The 24955-nt window shown below is 37.4% G+C and overlaps 1 protein-coding gene across 5 annotated transcripts in view; it reads left to right on the top strand.

Annotated features, from left to right (window-relative positions):
* LOC113224964 (vacuolar protein sorting-associated protein 13B-like) overlaps positions 1 to 24955 on the top strand; it is a 118204-nt gene that overhangs the window by 14904 nt on the left and 78345 nt on the right. For all 5 annotated transcript variants that reach the window (XM_026454968.2, XM_026454967.2, XM_026454969.2 and 2 more), the window contains exon 3: positions 10602 to 10745. In XM_026454968.2, coding sequence (XP_026310753.1) covers positions 10602 to 10745 — 144 coding nt within the window. The remainder of the gene's footprint in view (positions 1 to 10601; positions 10746 to 24955) is intronic.

Genomic DNA, 24955 nt, shown 5'->3' with positions numbered 1-24955 from the left:
TATTTGTACAGTTTCCAAAGTTTACTTGTTACTGATTTTTAGTTTTATTCTATTGTGGTTAGAAAAGAAACTTGATATGACTTTGACTTTTAAAATTTTTGGAGAATTTTTTTTGTGTGCTAGTGGCAAGAATGTATTCTGCAGCTGTTGTTCTGTAAATATGTTACGTCTATTTGGTCTAAAGTGCAATTGAAATTTGATATTTTTGACTGATTTTCTGCCAGTGATCTGTTCAGTGCTGTGAGTGGGGTGTTAAAGTCCCCAATTATTATTGTAATGGAGTTTATCTCTCTCTTTATATCCAATAATATTTGCTTTATCTGAGTGCTCTAGTAGTGAGTGTGTATATATTTATAGTTGTTATAGATGCTTGTCAAATTGACTTCATTATTATTATTATATAATGACCTTCTTTGTCTCCTTATACAGTTTGTGACTTAAAGTATATTTTTTCTGATATAAGGATAGCTACTCCTATTCATTTTTGGTGGAACTTTTTTCATTTCTTCATTTTAAGTTTATGTATATGTTTACAGAAGTGAGTTTCTTATAGGCAGCGTATAGTCGGGTCTTGTTTCCCTGCTTGCCCGCCCCGCCCCGCCCCAACTTCCCCACCTCACTCTGTCACCAGGCTGGAGTGCAGTGGTGCAATCTTGGCTCACTGCAGCCTCTGCCTCCCAGGTTCAAGTGATTCTCCCGCGTCAGCCTCCCAAGTTGCTGGCATTACAGGCATCCACCATCATGCCCAGCTAATTTTTGTATTTTTTTAGAGATGGGGTTTCACCACGTTGGCCAGGCTGGTCTTAAACTCCTGACCTCAGGTGATTTGCCTGCCTTGGCCTCCCAAAGTGCTGGGATTACAGGTGTGAGCCACCCTGGCCAGCCCGGTCTTGTTTTTTGTTAATCCATTCATCCAGTTTATAGCTTTTAATTGGGGATTATAGTTTTTAATTTGGCATTTTTATTTGTTTACATTCAAGGTTATTATTGATAGGTGAGGAATTTCTCTTGTCATTTTGCTAATTCCCTTTTGTTTCTTTAAAATATATATCCATTCTTTCTTCCTTAGTTTCTTATTGTTTATCTTTGCAGTTTGGTGGTTTCTGTGGTGATAATTTTTACTTCTCTTTCTCATTTGTGAATCTGCTTCATCAGTGAGATTGACACTTCTGCATGTTTTCATGATGGTAGTTATAGTCTGTTCGCTTTCAGTTCTAGGATTCCCCTAATCATTTCTTGTCCTTTCAGTCTAGTGGTGATTAATTACCTCATTTTTTGCTTCTCTGGGAAAGATTTTATTTTTCCTTCATTTCTGAAGGGTAGATTTACTAGATATGGTAATCTTGGCTAACAGTTTGTTTTCTTTCAACATTTCGAATATGGCATCTCATTGTCTCTTGGCCTATGTTTCTGCTGAGAAATCTGCTGTTAGTCTTATGGAGAGTCCCTTATGTGTTACTTCACACTTTTCCTATTTTAAAAATTCTGTTTGTGTTTGAATTTTGACAGTTTCACTGTAATGTTCATCTTTTCTCAGTTTGACTATAGTGTATCCTGAGAGGACCTTTTTGGGTTGAGTCTATTTGGGAAACTTGAGTCTATTTGGGAAACTTGGAGCTTCCTGGACCTGGATGTTTATATTTCTCCTGTGACTTGAGATGTTTTCAGCTATTATTTATTTAAATAGGTTTTATATGCCTTGTCTGTTCTCTTCCCCTGGACCTCCAAAAATACATGCTTTTTTTTTTTTTTTTTAACTTAATAGTATCCCTCAGGCCCTGTAGGCTTTCTTCTCATTCTTTTTAATTGTCTGTTTTTTACTTGTTTCGTTGTTTTTTTTTTTGGCTAACCCGGGTACAGGAGGACCTCAAAATAATGTTCAGCATTGTTTAGTTATAATGTTGCTGAGACAAAAATGATTTTTGGTCAGGCCCTCAGTCTTTATGGAGTTTGCTTGTTCTCCCCATATCTGCATGGGTTTTCTCCGGATAGTCTGGTTTCCTTCTGCTTACCAAAGATGTGAATATTTGGTTAACTGGTATGTCTAAATTGTCCCAGTATCAGTGAGTGAGTGTGTGTGTGTGTGTGAACTGTGATGTAATGGTGTCCTGTCCAAAACTGGTTTCTACTTTTTACCCTGAGTGGCTGGATAGGCTTCAGCCACCTGTGACACGCAACTGGAATAAGCAGGTTGGAAAATGAACAATCGCATGATACTATACAATAAAAATTCATAAAGTATATGATAATCATACAGATGCACAATATATGATGCATTCAGAGAGCAGTGATCTCACAGTATTCCTTGTTTTTTAACTGTGTGGCATTAGAAGATGCTCCTCTTTTCACTTTCCGAACATTTGTTTCATGATTTCATTCACAACCATTGTGACTGCTGTCATTCACCAATTGACCATAAATTTGGTAAATATTTATTAATCTTAATTTTATTAATAATGCAATAATTGATACTAATTTAATAATTTCATTAATCTTTCTTAAATGTACATATAGCCTACATCTATTTCAGTATTTGATATTAGAAGTGGTTTGGCTCTTTAAAATATTGGTCATGTTTTTGTGACTAGACATAGGCTGTAGGAACTTTTGTTTATATCAGTTAGCCTAGGTGAAATTAGTTTTTTTTTGAGACAGAGTCTTGCTCTGTCTCCCAGGCTGGAGTGCAGTGGCGCGGTCTTGGCTCACTGCAAGCTCCGCCTCCCAGGTTCATGCCATTCTCCTGCCTCAGCCTCCCCAGTAGCTGGGACTACAGGCACCTGCCACTACGCCTGGCTAATTTTTTTGTACTTTTTTAGTAGAAACGGGGTTTCACCGTGTTAGCCAGGATGGTCTCGATCTCCTGACCTCGTGATCCGCCCATCTCGGCCTCCCAAAGTGCTGGGATTACAGGTGTGAGCCACCGTGCCAGGCCGTGAAATTAGTTTTGTTACATGTTGTTTCATTTAAATCACAGTTTCCAAGAACCCACTGATGATGTTAGGTGAAGATTTACTATATTTCAAAAGACTTATGTTCAAGTTCGCAAATTCTTCTGCTTGATCTCGTGTATTGCTGAAACTTTCATTTGTATTTTTAAATTTTATTCATTGACTTCTTCAATGCTAAGATTTCTGTTTGGTTCTTTTTTATGGCATATATCTGTTGAATTTCTCATTCAGATCATGACTTGTTTTTCTGATTTTGTTGAATTAACTATCCGTATTCTTTTGTATTTCACTGAGTTTCCTTAAGAAATTACTGTGAATTCCTTTTCAGGTATTTTATTGGTTTGTTTTCCTTGGGGTATGTTATTAGAGAATTATGTGTTCCTTTGAGGTGTCATGTTTCCATGCCTTTTCATGTTTCTTGTGTCCCTAGCTTGATATCTGTTTATCTGGTAGAACAACCACCTCTGCCAATTTTATGAAGTAGTTTTCATAGGAAAAAACTTTTTCCTGTAGATTTGACTTCAGTATTGGTTGAGTAGGGTGCCTGGGCTTTTTTCCTGATTGGGTGCAGTAATGTAATTTCTATGTGAATTCTTCAGCTGTCATCAATATCAGCATTTTCTGTGAGTGCCTCAGTGGGCTAGACTGTGGGTGTTTGTGGAGGCAGTGGTGTGGCTTTGCTTGGGGTGAGGAATGCTAGGCAGGCTGGTCCTTAGTCCCTGAGAAATGGCTGCTATTTCTCAGCTGCCATTTTCTGATTACAGGGTCCAAGGGATGTAGAGATGCCAGGGCTATTGAGCCCCAAGGCAGAATGCACTCTAGCAGTTGCTTCATTCTCCAAATGATATAGTACTGCAGCAGCTTGGATCCTGGGGAATTCAGTGGATCAAATGTGAATTCTCTTTCTGGAGCAATCCAGCCTTATGGACCTCAGGCAGCTCGCTATACTGGACTCAGGGCTTGTGAGGACTGTGGAGCTGCCCTGTAGCTTGGATTGCAAGTATCCACAGTGGTCATGGGGACTGCTGAGGATGTCTTGCTTAACTTTTCTCATCAATGGGGAGCCCCTTCTGGCTCCAGGCTGGTCTTGGCCAGGTGCTCTCCTTTCGTCTTTATGCTGACCTGTGGAGTTTTCTGTGCCTCAGAAGAACTTCATTACTTCCTGATGAGTTCCATTGTTCTCCCATAGACATTCAACTCAAAGTGCTCTATTTGTTGTTTTGGTTTTTCTTTGTGGAGGAGATGAGCATTGGGTTCCATTTTGATTGAAGTTTTTAATCTGTTCACCTCTAATTTTTATTCATGTGATTGAATTTACATTTATCATTTTGCTATTATTTTCTGTGTGCCTCATGTCTGTTTTGTTCCTCAGATACTCTTATTAATTTCTTTTGTAATAAATTGATATTTTTCGATGTTCTATTTTAATTGCTTTATTGACTTTCAAATTACTTTTGAATTATTTTCTTTCTTTCTTTTTTTTTTTTTTTTTTGATCTGTTGCCCAGGCTGGAGTGCAGTGGCGTGATCTCGACTCAGTGCAAGCTCCACCTCCCGGGTTCATGCCATTCTCCTGCCTCAGCCTCCTGAGTAGCTGGGACTACAGGCACCCGCAACCAAGTCCAGCTAATTTTTTTTTTTTTTTTTTTGTATTTTTAGTAGAGACGGGGTTTCACCATGTTAGCCAGGATGGTCTCGATCTCCTGACCTCGTGATCCGCCTGCCTCAGCTTCCCAAAGTGCTGGGATTACAGATGTGAGCCACTGCGCCTGGCCTGAATTATTTTCTTTGTGGTTGCTTGGGGGATTATAATATGCATCTGATTTACTGCAAACTACTTGAGATTATTGATAACTTTATTATATTAAAATAGAGAACATTTCCCTACTATAACTCCATTTTCTTCTGCTGCTTGTGCTGTTATAGTCACATATATTGCATCTTCACTTGTTAAAAGTCAAACAATACAATTTTATCATTATTGTTTTACGCAGTTTCCTTTTAAATCAGAAGAACACGGGAGAACAAAGCATTTATAATGTCCTTTACCAGTCACCAACATAATTACCTGTATTGTTTTGTTGTGTGAATTTGTTTTATCATCTATTGCTACTTCCTTTCAGTCTAATGAACTTCTGTTAATATTCTGCTAGGAATCAATTATCTTATTCTTTATTTCAGTGTCTTTTAATTTGCTTGCATTATTGAAGGATAATTTTGCTGGATATAGAATTCTTGGAGAAATTAGGTGTTAATCTACTAAAAGTTTCCTTGTACCTGAAAAATTGTTTTTGTCTTTCTGCTCTCAGCTTTTTTTTTGTCCCTGGCTTTCTGTAGTTTGACTATGATATATTTGGATTTGAATTCACTGATTCTTTTGCCAAGTCAAATCTGCTGCTGAGCACTTCTAGTGAATTTTTTATTTTGTTGATTGTACTTTCAATTCCAAAATTTTCATTTTTTCTGTAATTTCTTTTTATTGACATTTTCTAATTGAGGCCGGATGCAGTGGCTTATGCCTGTAATCCCAGCACTTTGGGAGGCCGAGGTGGGTGGATCACTTGAGGTCAGGAGTTCGAGACCAGCCTGGCCAACATGGTGAAACCCCATCCCTACTAAAAATACAAAAATTAGCTGGGTGTGGTGGCGGGTGCCTGTAATCCCAGCTATTCGGGAGGCTGAGGCAGGAGAATCATTGGAACCTGGGAGGCAGAGATGGCAGTGAGCTGAGATCACACCATTGCACTCCACTCTGGGTGACAAGGTGAGACTCCATCTCAAAAAAAAAAAAAAAAATTTTGTATATGGTTTCCCTTATTTCTTTGAACATATTTGGAATTGATGTTTTGAAGTCTTTGTGTACCAAGCCCTGCATTTGATCTCCTTCAAATATAGTTTCTATTGACTATTTTTATTTCTGTGTGCTTTGCATGTGTCATAGTTGTTTGTTGTAAATTGGACATTTTGTTTAATATATTGCAGCAACTTTGGATTTTGATTTCTTCTCCCCCAGGAGATGGTTGTTGTTGCAGGTTTATTTGTTTATTGACTTGCCTCGACTAATTTTGTGATGTCTCTTTCGTGTGCCCTCTGATTTCTCTGCTCATTAAAAAAAAAAAAAAAAATTCTCTTTTCTATTTTTAAGCCTGGCATTCTAGGAATTTCACTGGGTTACTATAAGTAGTCATCAGCCAGTGATTGGAGATTGTTTAAACCTTTGAGCTAGTAAGGTATTTACTCTTTGACATGGGATATATACATTTGCTGGGTAATAGTTTCAAAGTCAGGAGATTATAAGTCTGATTTTTTTTTTTTAATTCTCTATGTTCATGAGGCCTCATGGTTAACTAGAAATGAGTAGTTTGCTAGTTATTGCCCTCTCTTTGTGGTTGTTAGGGGGATTGTATCTGTACATCTGGTGGAACAACAGATATATCTGGTGGAACAACAGATATACAGTCTTCTGAATAAGTACATTCTTGCATATGCGTACAACTTTCTAGACTACCAGTAATGTGAGACCTTGGCAAGATCCCGTTGGGCTATATCACTTTCCATATTTCTCTGTTAATTTTTGGACTGGTCTGCTGTTTTGTTGCCTGACCCAAATTGTATTGTGACCTTATGCTAGTCTTACTCTTATTGCTGCTGAGCTGTTATTTTTGACAACTTTGTCCTTTTTGTCATTGCTTTTTAGGGAGAGGATTTGCCGAGCTCCTCATTCAGCATTCTTGAAGTCTTGTCACTTATGTGTGTGTCTGTGTGAGTGTGTTCTGGTAGTAACAAACATGTGACATAAAATTTGTCATTGAGGCTGGGCATGGTGGCTCGTGCCTATAATCCCAGCACTTTGAGGGCTGAGATGGGAGGATAGCTTGAAGCCCAGAAGTTGAAGACCAGACTGGGCAACATAGACTCATCTGTGCCAAAAATTTAAAAAATTGGTTGGGTGTGGTGCCATGTGCATATAATTCTAGCTACTTGGCGTGCTGAGGTGGGAGAGCCCAGGAGTTGGAGGTTTCAGTAAGCTGATTGTGCCACTGCACTCCAGCCTGGGTGACAGACCTTGTTTCTTAAAGAGAAATGACCATCTTAAGCACTTTTAAGTGTATACTATCTTACTGTTAACTGTATGCACATCCTTGTGCAGCAGATCTTCAGAACATTTTTGTCTTATAAATCTGAAACTCTATCTGTTGAACCAATGACTCCCTTTTTACCTTTCCCCTGCCCCCGCCCTTGACAACCACCAGTGTACTTTCTAAGAGTTTGACAATGTTAGATACCTTATATATGTGGAATCATACAGTATTTATCTTTTCATAACTGGCTTATTTTATTTACCATAGTGGCCTCATGTTTCATCCACGTTGTGGTATATTATGGGATTTGCTTATTTTTTAAGGCTGAATAATATTCCATTGTATGTATGTTATTACATTTTGCTTATCCATTCATTCAAAAATGGATATTAGAGTTGCTTTTACTTTAAAGCTATTGTGATTAATGCTGCTTTGAACATGGGTGTGTGAATATCTCCTTAAGATTTTCTTTTAAATGATTTTGGGTATGTACCTAGAATTGGGGTTTCTGGATCATTGTAATTCTGCTTTTGATTTGTTGAGGAATCTCCATATTATGTTCTGTAGCAGTTGTACCATTTTATGTTTCCACTAAGAGTGTATAAGTATTCCATTTTCTCAACACTTATTATGTTTTTGATAATGGCCATTGTTATGACTGAGAGATAGTTCATTGTGGTTTTTGATTTGCATTTCCCTAACGAGTAGTTATGTTGAGCTTCTTTTCATATACTTTTTGGCCATTTGTATATCTTTTTTGTGGACATGTCTTCAATTCCTTTGTCCATTTTTAAATAGAATTATTGTTATTTTGTTGTTGATTAGTCATAGGACTTGTTTATATATTCTAGATATTAGTACCTTATCAGATAGATGGTTTGCAAATATTTTTGTCCATTTCATAAGTGATCTTTTTTATTCTTTTTCCTTTGTTGTGCAGAAGTTTTAAAATTTGATGTAGTCTCATTTTTCTATATTTGCTTTTGTTGCCTGTTATGTTCATTTTAAAAGTATCCCTTTTCTCTGTTATTTTATAATACCTTACCTATAATTAGGTTTTTGAGATATATTCAACTCTCTTCTGAAATTCTTTGCTACTAATATCCATTGCATTATTATAGATGTTCTGATTTTAGGGATGCATTTTACATGATGTATTACCTAAAAGTTATACATAAATAAAATATTTTAAAGTTGTAGATTTATATATTTCAAGAAGGGAAAAGAATGAAAAGAAAATACCTTTTTTGGTTACCTCAAGGAAGATCCATTTGTTATAACAATCATCATTTGTGTTTCACCTTTTACAGTATATATAAATATGTTATTTATTTATTTTTCTTTCCTCTGTGATTTTGAAATTGAAACTATCTTGCTTATAAAGTCAGATCATATGTCTCAAAATTCCATGTTCTAATCCAGAAAGTCACCTCTTGTGTTAATGTTTGGTTAGTAGCATTCTGATGACACTAAGTTCTTGAGTTTGATTCAGGTGTCTTTAAACATCTGTACTCTGAGAACGCTGAGACAATCTGAGTTATGCCCTTGGACTGCAACTTTGAAAGCCATTTTGCAAATATATCATTGTTACACAAGGCATAGGGTGGTAGAGGTGGAATTGTAATCTGCTCATTGTCCAGTTAGGTAGATAAATAGCCAGTGGAAACATTTTCAGTGCTGATAATGGAAGTGTAGAGGCAGTATTATAGTGGTTAAGAGCCATGGCTCTGGCATAATATTTCTTAATTTTGAGTCCAGGCTCTCCTAGATGTTTCATTTTGGGAAGATTCTTGACCCTTCATGTCTCAGATTCTTCACTGTAAAATGGGGATAATGGTATTTAAATTTTGTGGTTCTTAGGAGGAGTAAATAATTATTTACAAGTAAGGTGCTTAGAATAGTGCCTGGTACATACTCAGTGTTTAGTAAATATTGCTTTTGTTACAGGCACTGATCAATATATAATCTTGTGCTAGCTGAACAATGCTTGAAGAAATTAATGCATTTTAAAAATACTGTGATAATGACAAAGATCTAAAAATTGTGACATTCTATTTGCATAGAGTACTAACAATAACCTTAATAGCTGCCCTCTAAAAAAAAAAAACCTCTGGTTGAAGAAACAAATTAGGCCCATACTTTTGTAATTATAATAATAATATTTAGCACCTTTTTAAAAATTTATTTATTTATTTATTTTTTGAGACAGAGTCTCGCTCTATTGCCCAGGCTGGAGTGCAGTGGCCAGATCTCAGCTCACTGCAAGCTCCGCCTCCCAGGTTCACGCCATTCTCCTGGCTCAGCCTCCCGAGTAGCTGGAACTACAGGCGCCTGCCACCTCGCCCGGCTAGTTTTTTTGTATTTTTTAGTAGAGACGGGGTTTCACCGTGTTAGCCAGGATGGTCTCCATCTCCTGAACTCGTGATCCACCCGTCTTGGCCTCCCAAAGTGCTGGGATTTCAGGCTTGAGCCACCGTGCCCAGCCTAGCACCTTTATAATGATTTCTCTGTGAGGAAGGTAGTATTCTAAGCTTTATGTAGATTAATTGATCTAATATTCAAAATATAGTATTTTTATACAAATTTTAAAGATAATGAAACTGAGGCACAGATACAATAAAGTCTTTGCTGGCTGCAGAGTTATTGGTCTTAATCACTTTACTATACTGTCTGTATTTAGGTATATTGCTACTGTGTTGCTGAACCAACTAGGTAGGCTAAAATGTGAATGAATAAGCTTAATATTTTTATTAACTTTCACAAATAGAGTTACAATAACTGTAAAAAATGTGATGGGAATACATTTTTTTCTTCGTCCTTTGTTGATTTGTAAACAAATTGTATGTAGAAGTGAGACAAATGAGCATAAAGCAATTTTGGTGAAATTTTTCATGTCTAATCTTTTATCTAATGATAATGGAAAGCAGTCAGAAAATATTTAAAATTTAGGACCAAGTATCCAGTTCAATTTTACATTAGGTGAAGCGGACTACATTTTTTTTTTTTTTTTTAGGTTGATCAGTTTTCATTTTGTCAAGTTATTCTCAAATCTCCAGTTGAGCTCCCCTTTCAACTTCACTTAGAATACTGTTCTATTAGTTTAAAACATATTTTGAAGACATATTTTTAGATGGAGACTTAAAAAATTACATAATTTCAGGTATCTCAAGTACTGCTGCTATATACTATTGTACTACCATCTATGAGCTTTCATCATGTACCAAGTATTATATATTTTTTCCATTCAGCAAAGTAGGAGACAGGCCTAGAGTGCTTAAGTAACTTATTAAATGTAACTTGTACTATAAATTATTATTTATCATTAACTATGGCCTAACAAGGTATTTGATGCTACTTTTTGATAAACAGTAATTCTCAAAATATTTTTGTGTTGGACATTTTATTTCTCTTTTAAGAAAGGAATTTATACATTAGAATGAAAAATATTAAGCACTAAACAGTAAGTCCCCAAATATTCTTGTTTTGGAAATTTTATTTTTTGAAAAAGAAATTTGCGTATTATAATAAAAAATATTAAACACTAACTTTTATGCAATGTTTTGTGTTTTAAGGAACTGAAATTACCATTCACTTTTTTAAGTGGACATATTCATGAATTAAGGATTCATGTACCATGGACAAAACTGGGTTCAGAACCAGTGGTAATTACCATCAATACTATGGAATGCATTTTGAAACTTAAGGATGGGATACAGGTAAGAAATTATTGAACTAAGTTGTTTATGTTAACTAATTTTAGTAGTATTTGACATTTCTTTACTTTTTTGAATATATCAACTGTTACATAAACATAGCTTATATACTTAATTTTTTTTTTTTTTTTGAAAGAGTCTCACTCTGTTGCCAGGCTGGATTGCAGTGGTGCAATCTCAGCTCGCTGCAACCTCCGCCTCCTGGGTTCAAGCGATTTTCCTGCCTTAGCCTCCCGAATAGCTGGGACTACAGGTGTGCACCACCACGCCCAGCTAATTTTTGTATTTTTACTGGAGAAGGGATTTCACCATGTTGGCCAGGATGGTCTCGATCTCTTGACATCATGATCTGTCCGCCTTGGCCTCTGAAAGTGCTGGGATTACAGGCATGAGCTACCGTGCCTGGCCTTTAATTTGTATATGCCCTTTTAAGTTACATGATTATTTGTAATGGGCGTTTTTAAATTTGAATAAAATATGTAAAGGTTGTTTTCCTACAGATTTTACTTACTTTGTCATAGCTCTACTAGGGACCATGCAGATTGCTTATTACTTACATCTACAGTGAAAGTACAGCCTAATTGTGTCCAATTTTTACATTAACATTTTTAGATTTTTGCAAAGGACCTGTATGAATTTTTTCTTTACATAATTTTTCTAAATCTGAAGGGAATTTCTCAGGTTATTTTTTGGGAAGATGAAAATATATTTGCACCAAATTTTATAATTGTTTTTGAAGTTTTGGTATAAGAAACTGATTTTTTCTTTTTTCAGATTTATTTATTCCTTCTCTGACGCATCTTATATTTCTTGCTAGTGTTTTTTTGCAGATGTGTAATATTGGTTTTAAAGAGTTTCTACCAAAAATTTTCCAATCTAGGAAAGCGAAATAGGTCAGGACCATAGCTTATTGTGGAGAATGTTTCCACTTTCACCTTGCAAAAGAGTGGTGTGTCTGTCATTCATTTTTATTAGGTTTTTTTTTTTTATCAGCTACTTAATATTTAACTTTTAGTTTTAAGGAAGATTGCCTATAATCAACTAAATTGATAAGTATTATTAAAATGACTTCATGTGAATCTGTATGTAGGTTTAACATATTCTAAATGTAACTTTAATCTTTGTGAAGTTAGGGTTAAAAATGAACTGTTAAAATTATTTCCTATTTTAAGTGGATGCTTTGAGTGTCATATCAACCCACTGGACTCAGATCTTTTTTCCATTTATAAAATCTTTGATTCCAAACATGTATTATCCAATTTAACTTAATATAGTTTCTAGAAGTTAATAGTCCAATGTTATATTCTTTTGAAAATGAAAAGTTACTTTGTGATCTTCTAATATTTGAGAGATTAATTTAGAAATCTGTGGATAGTTACAACAAAGTTTTACTTTACATTTATAGTTGGTAATACTTAAATGGTTCTTAATTACTATCTTTTCTTGGAATTTATTTTTTTTTCAAAGTCTGGACTTGGTTATACCACCCATGCAGTGTTCCATATTAAAAGAGAAAAAAAAAAAATCCAGACACTAAGTATTTTTTCATTGAGAAGGTGGAAGTTTCAAGGCCAGATGTCCCTTAAGAAACACGTTTTAACAGAGGCAAATTACAACTAATTATAGAGGGTGCAGAAAAAGACTTGTAACACATGACTTAGTGCAAGCTAGAACTAATACTTGATATTGGACTATGCAGATGGCTACTGCAGAAATGATCAGGTTTCCTGTTTGCATGGTAATTGAGACTTGAATTTTGTGGTGTGTACAGCAAAAGGTTAAATGTCATGAATGTAAACCACTCTGAAAACAAGTATTTTTTACAGATGTTTAACATTTTGGGTTAGAGAGGATTTTTGAAAATTGCAGTTGACATTTGGACAAATTATTTAGCAGTGTACACCCCTGGAGAGTAATGCTTGGGTTTATGCTAGTGATTGGAATTAAATTTTGAGTAAAAACATTGTAGATGAAGCAGATTTTGAAATAGTTTATTTTCCTGTTTTAAGCTTTGATTAGTATAGTATGTAATTAAGTTGAAAATTATGCATGTACTAGTAAAACTGAATAAGTTTATATTCAAATTATTTCAAGTTACTGTAGAATCACCATGAAGAAAAGACGTATTTTCTAAATAAAATTGGGGTTGGAATGGTAGGTTTAGTGAAGGGGCCTTTTAGAGTTATAGGTACTCAAAGATGAATCTGTTAAAAACTATTATATATATGAATGTATTGAAGTATGATTAAAAGGTATGAACATAAGGCTTAAATCAGGTAAGATCATTCAAAAAATAAGATATTGTTAAATGCCTTGATAAGAAGGCATGTCTTGTTTGTGAAGGTAAATTTAATTCTACCAACATTTATTGGTTGTCTACTCTGTACTGCACTGAAAAGCATTGCTAAAAGATTTATATAATCTCAGTAAAAGACACTTAGCAAAAGAGATTCATGATGATTGTGATTCTAGTGGTCATGGTTTAAATACACTGCCTTAACATAATCTTTATAATCAGTTTTACTTATAGAGATTTTTAGGATGAGTGGGTGACTGAGTTATTGTGTTACATAAAATGAAATCCATCTTGATGTTTACTGTGAATTTTAAAAAATATATTGAAACTTCACTCATGAAATAGTTGTTAACGATTTCCTATTTACTCTGAGAGATGTATATATGTCAGTCATTGCCCTCACTTTTAAATCTTGCAGTTACTACTTATAAACTGTTTATCCTGTTTTTGATTTCAGATACACAGTTTTTGGTTCATGACACATCAGTCCATGCTAATCTAATAAATACTTGTTAACATAGCTTAAGAGCTAAAACATTATCAGTAACTTCCATTTAACTATGTACTCCTCTCCTTTTTCATATTCTTTTTTGTTCAGTCTGTTTGGGCCTCATCTGTAAAACAGGACAAGACTTGCTATACAATTTAAAAAATTATATGATTAATGTGCTTTCTTTGATCATTGAATTAAGTCTTGACTGGACATGGTGGCTCACACCTGTGATTGCAGCACTTTGGGGAGCCGAGGCGGGCACATCACGAGGTCAGGAGATCGAGACCATCCTGGCTAACATGGTGAAACCCCATGTCTACTAAAAATACAAAAAATTAGCTGGGCGTGGTGGCCGGTGCCTGTAGTCGCAGCTATTCTGGAGGCTGAGGAAGGAGAATGGCATGAACCCGGGAGGCGGAGCTTGCGCCACTGCACTCCAGCCTAGGTGACAGAGGGAGACTCTGTCTCCAAAAAAAAAAATACTTCAGCCTAAAGAGAGTGATAAATTTGTTTCTAAACCACCTATTTATTCTGGTTTTTGTACCACCTGCATCAAAAATGTTAAAAACTCTTTTAATCTAATAAATGTAACTATTTGTAAGGCTGTTTATGGAAGTACTACTTATTTTTCATAAAAAATTTCAAAAGTGGGAGGCTGAGGCAGGAGAATTGCTTGAACCTAGGAGGCAGAGGTTGCAGTGAGCAGAGTCCGCCCCATTGCTTCCAGCCTGGGCAACAAGAGCAAAACTCCATCTCAAAATAAAAGTAAATAAAATAAAATTTGAAAAGCATCTTTTGAACCTAAAAATCTGAGATTATCTTCTAATAGGAGAAATAGTTGCAGTTTCACTCCAGATGAAACTTATTTTTATGTATATATTCTTACTATCTTTCTCCTTTTTAGCTTAACTTCTTTTAAAATCATTTTTGAGTCCGGGCGCGGTGGCTCAAGCCTGTAATCCCAGCACTTTGGGAGACCGAGACGGGCAGATCACGAGGTCAGGAGATCGAGACCACCCTGGCTAACACGGTGAAATCCTGTCTCTACTAAAAATACAAAAAAAATTAGCCGGGTGAGGTGGCGGGCGCCTGTAATCCCAGCTACTCGGGAGGCGAGCCAGGAGAATGGCGTGAACCCGGGAGGCAGAGCTTGCAGTGAGCTGAGATCTGGCCACTGTACTCCAGCCTGGGTGACAGAGCGAGACTCTGTCTCAAAAAAAAAAAAAATCATTTTTGCAAGTTCATTTCTTTACTGTCATAATCTTTTACCACCTTTCTCCTTTTTAGCTTAACTTATTTTAAAATCAGTTTTGCAAGTTTAATTTTATTTCTTTACTGTCATAACCTTCTGATTATTGATATGGCTCTTTAATATTACAAAAATCTTCTGTTTGAAAACCTAAGGTGATTTTATTCTTTTATCTCATGTACCGACAGGTTTAGTTAGATTTTAAACAAAAAAGTGAAAATATTTGTATCTGTGGTATTTTAATTCAGAGATAGTTTTCTGTTTCCCATAAGCACAGATACCTTTCTTAAACATTTTGAGTCAGAAACCAGTAAGCCACTTTTTGTTTGTTTTGTTTCTGTTTTTGATACTGGGTCTTGCTGTGTTGCCCAGGTTGGTCTCGAACTCCTGGCTTCAAGTGACCCTCCTGCCTTGGCCTCCCAAATTACTGGAATTGGAAGCATGAGCCACTGATTTCCAGTATTAATAAGAAAAAAATTTTGGTCCTGACAACCCATAGATTTAGGTGACCTGGTCAATAAGTGATATGTTATTACTCTTGACTGTGGTATTTTATATCAAATTGTTTTTATAGTTTCGTCTTGTAGTTTATTTTTGTTTTTCTAAAAAGTCTGTGTCAGTGTAATTAGACTTAAAGATATGAGGCAGCTGTTTTGATTTGAATGTCTAATTTTGACGAAGGGCTTCAGAATTATTTTTTCCACTGTAGTGCAGGCAAATAAAGCTATCTTTGATTGGATACCAGCACCTATCTGCTCTATCTAGCAGAACTTTTCTGGAATCTAGACAATTTCCATACTTTCACAGGACAAAGTTTTTTTTTTTTTTTTTTTTTTTTAAATTTTGTTTACATTTAGATAGGATTTTGTATTTACTTGATGGTCATTTGTTCTGGATATCAATGTGCTCTGTTTACCATCAGGGATTTCATGGATTTACTTGTAGAAATTTTACATGTGATCATTGGAATTTTAAGTGCTGATTATTATGAATTAGTATAGTTTTGTTGGCAGACTATTAAGAATAATCAGTCTCTGTTAATTGATTTAAAAAATCAATTAGTTAGAATTTGAGATTAGGAGGCCTGCAAGAGAGGTATCACTTCTCTCTTAGCTTGGCTGAAGTCTGTGTTTATCATCACTGTCATTGGTGAGGTCATTGCTTGAATGTTATAATAAATGGCCTTCTAATTGGACTGATTCTAGACCATTACTCTTCCATACACACTCACAAATATCTTTTAATTTTTGAAGCTCGTGTGACCTGACTATATCACCATTTATGGTCCCCTGATAGCCATCATCCGTTGGTTTTGTGGTCCCTGTGACTGAAAATTTTGTTTCCTGATTCACAGACTTTTTTTGTTCATCCCTCTTGGGTCATTTCAGTTCATCCATCTTGGGTCGTTTCAGTGTCCATATGGATTCTTATATAATTCTCTAGCAACACAATTCCTTGATTTTTAACTCTGTCATCCTTATTTCTGTTCCATTTCAGCCAATCCTTTTATGGTTATGTTATGGACTTTGCAGTTCCTTGAAGCATTCCCTTTATTGTGGATCCTGTCTCTGTATCTTAAGTATCTCACTTTAACAGTATTCCTTCACTTTCAATCTCTCATTTGCTTTATTGGCACTTTGCTATCATTTAAAGTGCTTATTTCTCTGCTACATTTTGGGGAAATACTTTCCGGCAACCATGTTGCCCTCTCCAGATTCTTTTCTTTTCTTTATCACCACTTTATTGATTGATTGATTGATTGATTGATTGAGATGGAGTCTTGCTCTATCATCCAGACTGGAGTGCAGTGGCACAATCTCCTCTCACTGCAAGCTCTGCCTCCCGGGTTCATGCCATTCTCCTGCCTCAGCCTCCTGAGTAGCTGGGACTACAGTTGCCTGCCACCTCGCCTGGCTAATTTTTTGTATTTTTCGTAGAGACAGGGTTTCACCATGTTAGCCAGGATGGTCTCGATCTCCTGACCTCGTGATCCGCCTGCCTTGGCCTCCCAAAGTGCTGGGATTACAGGCTTCAGCCACTGCACCCAGCCTCTTTTTTTCTTTTTTAAAATAAGTCAGTGTTTGTGTGTGTGTTTTTTTAATGGAAGCGAAATTCACATAACATACAATCAACCATTTTATTTTTATTTTTTAAGATTTTTTATTTCCATAGGTTATTGGGAACAGGTGGTGGTGTTTGGTTACATGAGTAAATTCTCTAGTGGTAATTCGTGAGATTTTGGTGCACTCATCACACAAGCAATATACACTGTACTCAATTCGTAGGCTTTTATCCCTTGCCTCTTTCCCACTCTTTCCCCCGAGTCCCCAAAGTTCATTGTGTAATTCTTATGCCTTTGAATCCTCATAGCTTAGCTTCCACGTATCAGTGAGGACATAACGATATTTGGTTTTCCATTCCTGAGTTACTTCACTTAGAATAATAGTCTCCAGTCTCCTCCAGGTCACTACAAATGCCATTAATTCATTGTTTTTTATTGCTGAGTAGTATTCCATTGTGTCTATCTATCTAACTATCAATATCACAGTTTCTTTATCTGCTCGTTGATTGACAGGCATTTATGTTGGTTCCACATTTTTGCAATTGTGAATTGTTTTGCTATAAACGTGTGTGCTTTAAACACATGTGTGCAAGTATCTTTTTTTGTATAATGACTCCATTTCCACTACATAGATACCCAGTAGTGGGATTGCTGGATCAAATGGTAGTTCTACATTTAGTTCTTTAAGGAATCTCCACACCATTTTATATAGTGGTTGTACTACTATACATTCCCACCAGCAGTGTAGAAGTGTTCCTTGTTTACTGGAGCCATGCCAATATGTATTATTTTTTGATGTTTTGATTATGGCCATTCTTGTAGAAGTAAGTTGGTATCACATTATAGTTTTGATTTGCATTTCCCTGATTATTAGTAATGTTGAGCATTTTTTCATATGTTTGTTGGCCATTTGTGTATCTTCTTTTGAGAATTATCTATTCTTGTCCTTAGCCCACTTTCTGATGGGATTTTTTTTTTCTTGCTAATTTGTGTTTGTTGTAGATTCTGGGTATTAGTCTGTTGTCAGATGTATAGATTGTGAAGATTTTCTCCCACTCTGTGGATTGTCTGTTTACTCTGCTGACTGTTCTTTTGCTGTGCAAAAACTCTTTAGTTTAATTAAGTCCCAGCTATTTATCTTTGTTTTTATTGCATTTGCTTTTGGGTTCTTGGTCATAAAATCCTTGCCTAAGTCAATGTCTAGAGGGCTTTTCTGATGTTATCTTCTAGAATTTTTATAGTTTCAGGTCTTAGATTTAAGTCCTTGATCCATCTATCTTGAGTTGATTTTTGTATAACGTGAGAGATGAGGATCCAGTTTCATTCTCCTACATGTGACTTGCCAGTTATCCCAGCACCATTTGTTGGATAGGGTGTCCTTTCCCCACTTTATGTGTTAGTTTGCTTTGTCAAAGATCAGTTGGCTGTAAGTATTTGGGCTTATTTCTGGGTTCTGTATTCTGTTTCATTGGTCCATGTGCCTATTTTTATACCAGTACCATGCTGTTTTGGTGACTATGGCCTTATTGTATTGCTTGAAATCAGGTAATGTGATGCCTCCAGATTTGTTCTTTTTGCTTAGTCTTGCTTTGGCTATGCAGACTCATTTTTGGTTCCCTACAAATTTTAGGATTTTGTTTTCTAGTTCTGTGAAGAACGATGGTGGCATTTTTATGGGAATTGTATTGAATTTGTGAATTGCTTTTGGCAGTATGGTCATTTTCACAATATTGATTCTACCCATCCATGAGCATGAGATGTGTTTCTATTTGTGTCATCTGTGATTTCGTTCAGCAGTGTTTGTAGTTTTTCTTGTAGAGGTCTTTCACCTCCTTGGTTAGGTATATTCCTAAGTATTTTATTTTATTTTTGTAGCTAATGAAAAGGGGTTGAGTTCTTGATTTGATTCTCAGCTTGGTCACTGTTGGTATATAGAAGAGCTACTGATTTGTGTACATTAATTTTGTATCCATAAACTTTGCTGAATTTTTTTTATCAGTTCTAGTAGGTTTGTGGAGGAGTCTTGATAGGGTTTTCTAGGTAAACAATCATATCATCAACAAACACTGACAGTTTGACTTCCTCTTTGCCGATTTGGATGCCCTTTATTTCTTTCTCTTATCTGATTGCTCTGTGTTTAAGAGGAGTGGTAAGAGTGGGCCTCCTTATCTTGTTCCAGTTCTTTTAGGGAATGCTTTCAACGTTTTCCCATTTAGTATTATGTTAGCTGTGGGTTTGTCGTAGATGGCATTTATTACATTGAGGTATGTCACTTGTATGCCAGTTTTTCTGAGAGTTTTAATCATAAAGCCATGCTAGATTTTTTTTTGATTGCTTTTTCTGCATCTAATTTTTGTTTTTAATTCTGTTTATGTGATTTATCACATTTATTGACTTGTGTGTGTTAAACCATCCCTGCATCTCTGGTATGAAACCCACTTGATCATGGGTGGATTATCTTTTTGATATGTTGTTGGATTCAGTTAGCTAGTATTTTGTTAAGGATTTTAGCATCTATGTTCATCAGGGATATCCGTCTGTAGTTCTCTTTTTTTGTTATGTCCTTTCCTGGTTTTGGTATTAGGGTGATACTGGCTTCATAGAATGATTTAGGGAGGATTCCCTCTTTCTCTGTCTTGTGGAATGGTGTCAATAGGATTGATACCAATTATCCTTTAAATGTCTGGTAGAATTTAGCTGTGAATTCGTATGGTCTTGGACTTTTTTTTATTGGTAATTTTTTTTTATTACTATTTCAATCTTGCTGCTTGTTACTGGTCTGTCCAGGGTATCAAATTCTTCCTGATTTAAGCTGGGAAAGTTGTGTCTTTCCAGGGATTTATCCATCTCCTCTAGGTTTTCTAGTTTATGTGTGTAAAGGTGTTCATAGTAGCCTTCAATGATCCTTTATACAAAGGATCATTGTCTTGTCGGTTGTAATAGTTCCCGTTTTGTTTCTAATTGAGTTTATTTGGATTTTCTCTCTTCTTTTTTGGTTAATGTTGCTAATGGTCTCTCTGTTTCACTTGTCTTTTCAAAGAACCACCTTTTTGTTTCATTTATCTTTTGTATTTTTTTTGTTTCAGTTAAATTTATTTCTGCACTGATCTTGGTTATTTCCTTTCTTCTGCTGGGTGTGGGTTTGGTTTGTTCTCATTCTCTAGCTCCTTGAGGTGTGACCTTAGATCATCTGTTTGTGCTCTTTCAGACTTTGTGAGATAGGCATTTAGGGCTATGAACTTTCTTTCTCTCTCTCTTTTTTTTTTTTTTTGAGATGAAGTCTTGCTCTGTCACCCAGGCAGGAGTGCAGTGGCACAATCTTGGCTCACTGCAACCTGCTCCTCTGGGGTTCAAGCAGTTTTTGTGCTTCACCCTCCCAAGTAGCTGGGACTACAGGCACCTGCCACCCATGCCTGACTAATTTTTGTATTTTTAGTAGAGATGTGGTTTCATCATTTTTGCCAGGCTGGTCTTGAACTCCTGACCTCAGTGTATCCACCCACCTTGGCCTCCCAAAGTGCTGGGATTACAGGCGTGAGCCACTGTGCTCTGCTCTATGAACTTTCCTCTTAGCACCGCCTGAGCTGTATCCCAGAGGTTTTGATAGGTTGTGTCACTATTGTCATTCAGTTCAGAGAAATTTTTAATTTCCATCTTGATTTTATTGTTGACCCAATGATCACTCAGAAACAGTTTACTTAATTTCCATGTATTTCCATGGTTTTGAAGGTTCCTCTTAGAGTTGATTTCCAGTTTTATTCCACTGTGTTCTGAGAGAGTGCTTGATATAATTGCAATTTTCTTAAATGTATTGAGGCTCGTTCTGTGGCCTCTCATATGGTCTATCTTGGAGAAAGTTTCATGCGCTGATGAAGAGAATGAATATTCTGCAGTTGTTGGATAGAATGTTCTGTAAATATGTGTTAAGTCCATTTGTTCCAGGGTATAATTTAAATCCATTGTTTCTTTGTTGACTTTCTGTTGTGATAAGCTGTCTAGTGCTGTCAGTGGAGTATTGAAGTCCCCCACTATTATTGTGCTGCTGTCTATTGCATTTCTTAGATCTGGTAGTAATTGTTTTATAAATTTGGGAGCTCTAGGCTGGGTGAGGTTGCTCATGCCTATAATCTCAGGACTTTGGGAGGCCGAGACGGGCGGATTACCAGTGGTCGGGAGTTTGAGACCAGCCTGGCCAACGTGGTGAAATCCCTTCTCTACTAAAAATACAAAAATTAGCTGGGTGTGGTTGCGGGCGCCTGTAATCCCAGCCACTCAGGGGACTGAGACAGGAGAATCACTTAAACCTGGGAGGCGGAGGTTGCTGTGAGGTGAGATCACGCCACTGCAGTCCAAGTTGGGTGACAGGGCGAAACTCTGTCTCAAAAAAAAAAAAAAAGAAAATTTGGAGCTCCAGTGTTAGGTGCATATATATTTAGGATTCTGATATTTTCCTGTTGGACACAGCCTTTTATCATTATATAATGTCCCTCTTTGTCTTTTTTAACTGCTGTTGCTTTAAAGTTTATTTTTTTCTGATATAAGGATAGATACTGCTTTTCGCTTTTGGTGTCCATTTGCACAGAATGTCTTTTTCTACCCCTTTACCTTAAGTTTATGTGAGTCCTTATGTGGTAGGTGAGTCTCTTGAAGGCAGTTGATGGTTGGTGAATTCTTATCCGTTCTGCAATTCTGTATCTTTTAAGTGGAGCTTTTAGGCCATTTACATTCAACATTAGTATTGAGATGTGAGACACCATTCCATTTATTGCGCCATTTGTTGCCTGTATACCTTTTTTTTTTTTTCAAATTGTATTTTTGTTTTATAGGTCCTGTGAGATTTATGCTTTAAAGAGGCTCTGTTTTGATGTGTTTCCAGGATTTGCTTAAAGAGTCAGCTCCCTTTTTAGCAGTTCTTATAGTGCTGGCTTGGTAGTGGCAAATTCTCTCAGTATTTATTTGTTTGAAAAAGACTCTATCTTTCCTTCATTTATGAGGCTTAGTTTTGTCGGACACAAAATTCTTGGCTGATAATTGTTTTGTTTAAGGAGGCTGAAGATAGGGCCCCAATCCCTTCTAGCTTATAGGGTTTCTGCTGAGAAATCTGCTGTTAATTCAATAGGTTTTTTTTTTTTTTATAGATTACCTCATGCTTTTGCCTCACAGCTCTTAAGATTCTTTTCTTTGTCTTAATTTTAGATAACCTGATGACAGTGTGCCTAGGCGATGATATTTTTGTGATGAATTTCCTAGGTGTTCTTTGAGCTTCTTGTCTTTGGATGTCTAGATCTCTAGCCAGGCTGGGGAAGTTTTCCTTGATCATTCCCCCTAACATGTTTTCCAAACTTTTAGATTTCTCTTCTTCCTCAGGAATGCCAGTTATTCTTAGGTTTGGTTATTTAACATAATCCCAGACTTCTTGGAGACTTTGTTCATATTTTCTTATTCTTTTTCCTTTGTCTTTGTTGGATTGGATTAATTCGAACATCTTGTCTTTGAGCTCTGAAGTTCTTGCTTCTGCTTGTTTGATTCTATTGCTGAGACTTTCCAGAACATTTTGCATTTCTTTCTTTTTTTTTTTTTGAGATGAAGTCTTGCTCTGTTGCCCAGGCTAGGGTGTAGTGGGGCGATCTCGACTTACTACAACTTCCACCTCGCTGGATCAAGCAATTCTCTTGCCTCAGTCTCCTGAGTAGCTGGGCTTTCAGGTGCCTGCCACTGCACCTGGCTAATTTTTATAATTTTAGTAGAGATGGGCTTTCACCATCTTGGCCAGGCTGGTCTCAAATTCCTGACCTCATGATCCACCTACCTTGGCCTCCCAAAGTGTTGAGATTACAGGCGTGAGCCACCGCGCCTGGCCAGCATTTTGCATTTCTGTAAGTGCATCCATTGTTTACTGACATTTTGATTGTTTTTTATATATGCTATCTATTCCATTGAAAATTTCTTCCCTCATTTCTTGTATCATTTTTTTGATATCCTTAAATTGGGCTTTGTCTTTCTCTGGTGACTCCTCAATTAGATTAATAACTGATCTTCTGAATTCTTTTTCAGGTAAATCAGGGATTTCTTCTTGGTTTGGGTCTGTCGCTAGTGAGCTACTGTGAATTTTTGAGGGTGTTAAAGAACCTTCTTTTGTCATATACTGGAGTTGGTTTCCTGGTCCCTTCTCATTTGGGTAGGCTCTGTCAGAGGAAAAGTCTAGGGCTCAAGGCTGTTGTTCAGATTCTTTTGTCCATGGGGTGTTCTTTTGATCTCCTTTTCCTAGGGATGTGGCTTCCTGAGAGCTGAGCTGTAGTGATTGTTATCTCTCTTTTGGATCTAGTCACCCCCGCAGGTCTACCAGGCCACAGGCTGGTACTGGGAGTTGTCTGCACAGAATCCTTTGATGTCACCCTTCTGTGGGTCTCTCAGTCGTGGATACCTTCTCCAGTGGAGGTGACAGGGGAGTGAAATGGACTCTGTGAGGGTCCTTTGTTTTGGTTGCTTAATGCACTCTCTTTGTGCTGGTTGGTCACCTGCAGAGAGGTGGCGCTTTCAAGAGAATATCAGCTGTGGTAGTATGGGGAGGAACAGGTGGTGGGTGGGGCCTTAGAACTCCCGAAAGTATATGACATTTGTCTTCAGCTACCAAGGTGGATAGGGAAGAACCATTAGATGGAGGCAGTGTGTCTGAGCTCAGGTTTTCCTCGGGTGAGTCTTGCTGTGACTGCTGTTGGGGATGGGGATCAGGTTCCCAGGTCAATGGAGTTACGTTCCTATGAGGATTATGGCTACCTCTACTGTATCATGCATGTTGTTAGGGAAGTGGGGAAAAATCGGCAGTCACAGGCCTCACACAGCTCCCACACAACCTACGTATAGGGCTGTGGGCGGCAAGCCACCCGGGTACTGAGGCAAGAGACCGAGGGCATGAGCTGTTCCAGTATAATAAAATATATTATATTTTTATAATAAAACATAAAAATAGTTATACTAGATATAGATCATAGATATGATTATATATGAATATCATTAATCATTAGTTTATAGCAATTACTCTTTATTCCAATATTATAATACTCCTCGCTTTACAATCATAACCTAGGAAAAACCAGGCCATACAGAGATTGGAGCTGAGGGGACATAGTGAGAAATGAACAGAAGAGTGTGAGTCTTCTGTTCTGCCCTGGCAGTGCCGCCAGAGAGCTCCTTGGTCTAGTGGTAATGCCAGCGTCTGGGAAGATGCCTGTTGCCAAGCGGACTGTGGTCTAGCGGTAGCGTCAGTGTCAAGGAAGAACACCCGCTACTTAGCAGACCGGGAATTCCCCAGGGGAGTTTAGAGAAGACTCTACTCCTCCACCTCTTGTGGAGGGCACCTCTTGTGGAGGGCCTGATGTCAGTCAGGCCCGCCCGCAGTTATCTGGAGGCCTAACCATCTCCCTGTGATGCTATGCTTCAGTGGTCACGCTCCTAGTCCGCCTTCATGCTCCGTCCTGTACACCTGGCTCTGCCTTCTAGATAGCAGTAGCAAATTAGTGAAAGTACTAAAAGTCTCTGATATGCAGAAATAATGGCGTAAGCTGTCTCTCTCTCTCCTGTCTTTCTCTCTGCCTCGGCTGCCAGGCAGGGAAGGGGCCCCTGTCCAGTGGACACATGACCCATGTGACCTTACCTATCATTGGAGATGGCTGACACTCCTTACCCTGCCCCTTTGGCTTGTATCCAATAAATATCAGCACAGCCTGGCATTCAGGGCCACTACCGGTCTCCGCGTCTTAGTGGTAGTGGTCCCCCGGGCCCAGCTGCCTTTTCTTTTATCTCTTTGTCCTGTGTCTTTATTTCTACAATCTCTCGTCTCCGCACATGGGGAGAAAAACCCACTAACCCTGTGGGGCTGGACCCTACACAGGGCTGATCTTACTCCCACCATACCCGGCCCCCAACAGCACTGAGTCTGTTTCCAGGCAGTGGGCGAGCAGGGCTGAGAACTTGTCCCAGGCTGTCAGCCTCCCAGCTGTGAAAGCAAATAGGGCCTTTGTGCTTCCCCGCCAGTGGAGTCTGCACACCGGCTTCGTGCCCTTCCCTGAGTTCTGGCTAGGAGACATCTCATTTGGTTGTAATTGTTAAAAAG

Source organism: Piliocolobus tephrosceles, chromosome 7, assembly GCF_002776525.5.
Source record: "Piliocolobus tephrosceles isolate RC106 chromosome 7, ASM277652v3, whole genome shotgun sequence".
Taxonomy (NCBI): domain Eukaryota; kingdom Metazoa; phylum Chordata; class Mammalia; order Primates; family Cercopithecidae; genus Piliocolobus; species Piliocolobus tephrosceles.
The sequence above is the reverse complement of the archived record's forward strand: the minus strand, read 5'-3'. Positions and strand labels throughout refer to the sequence as shown.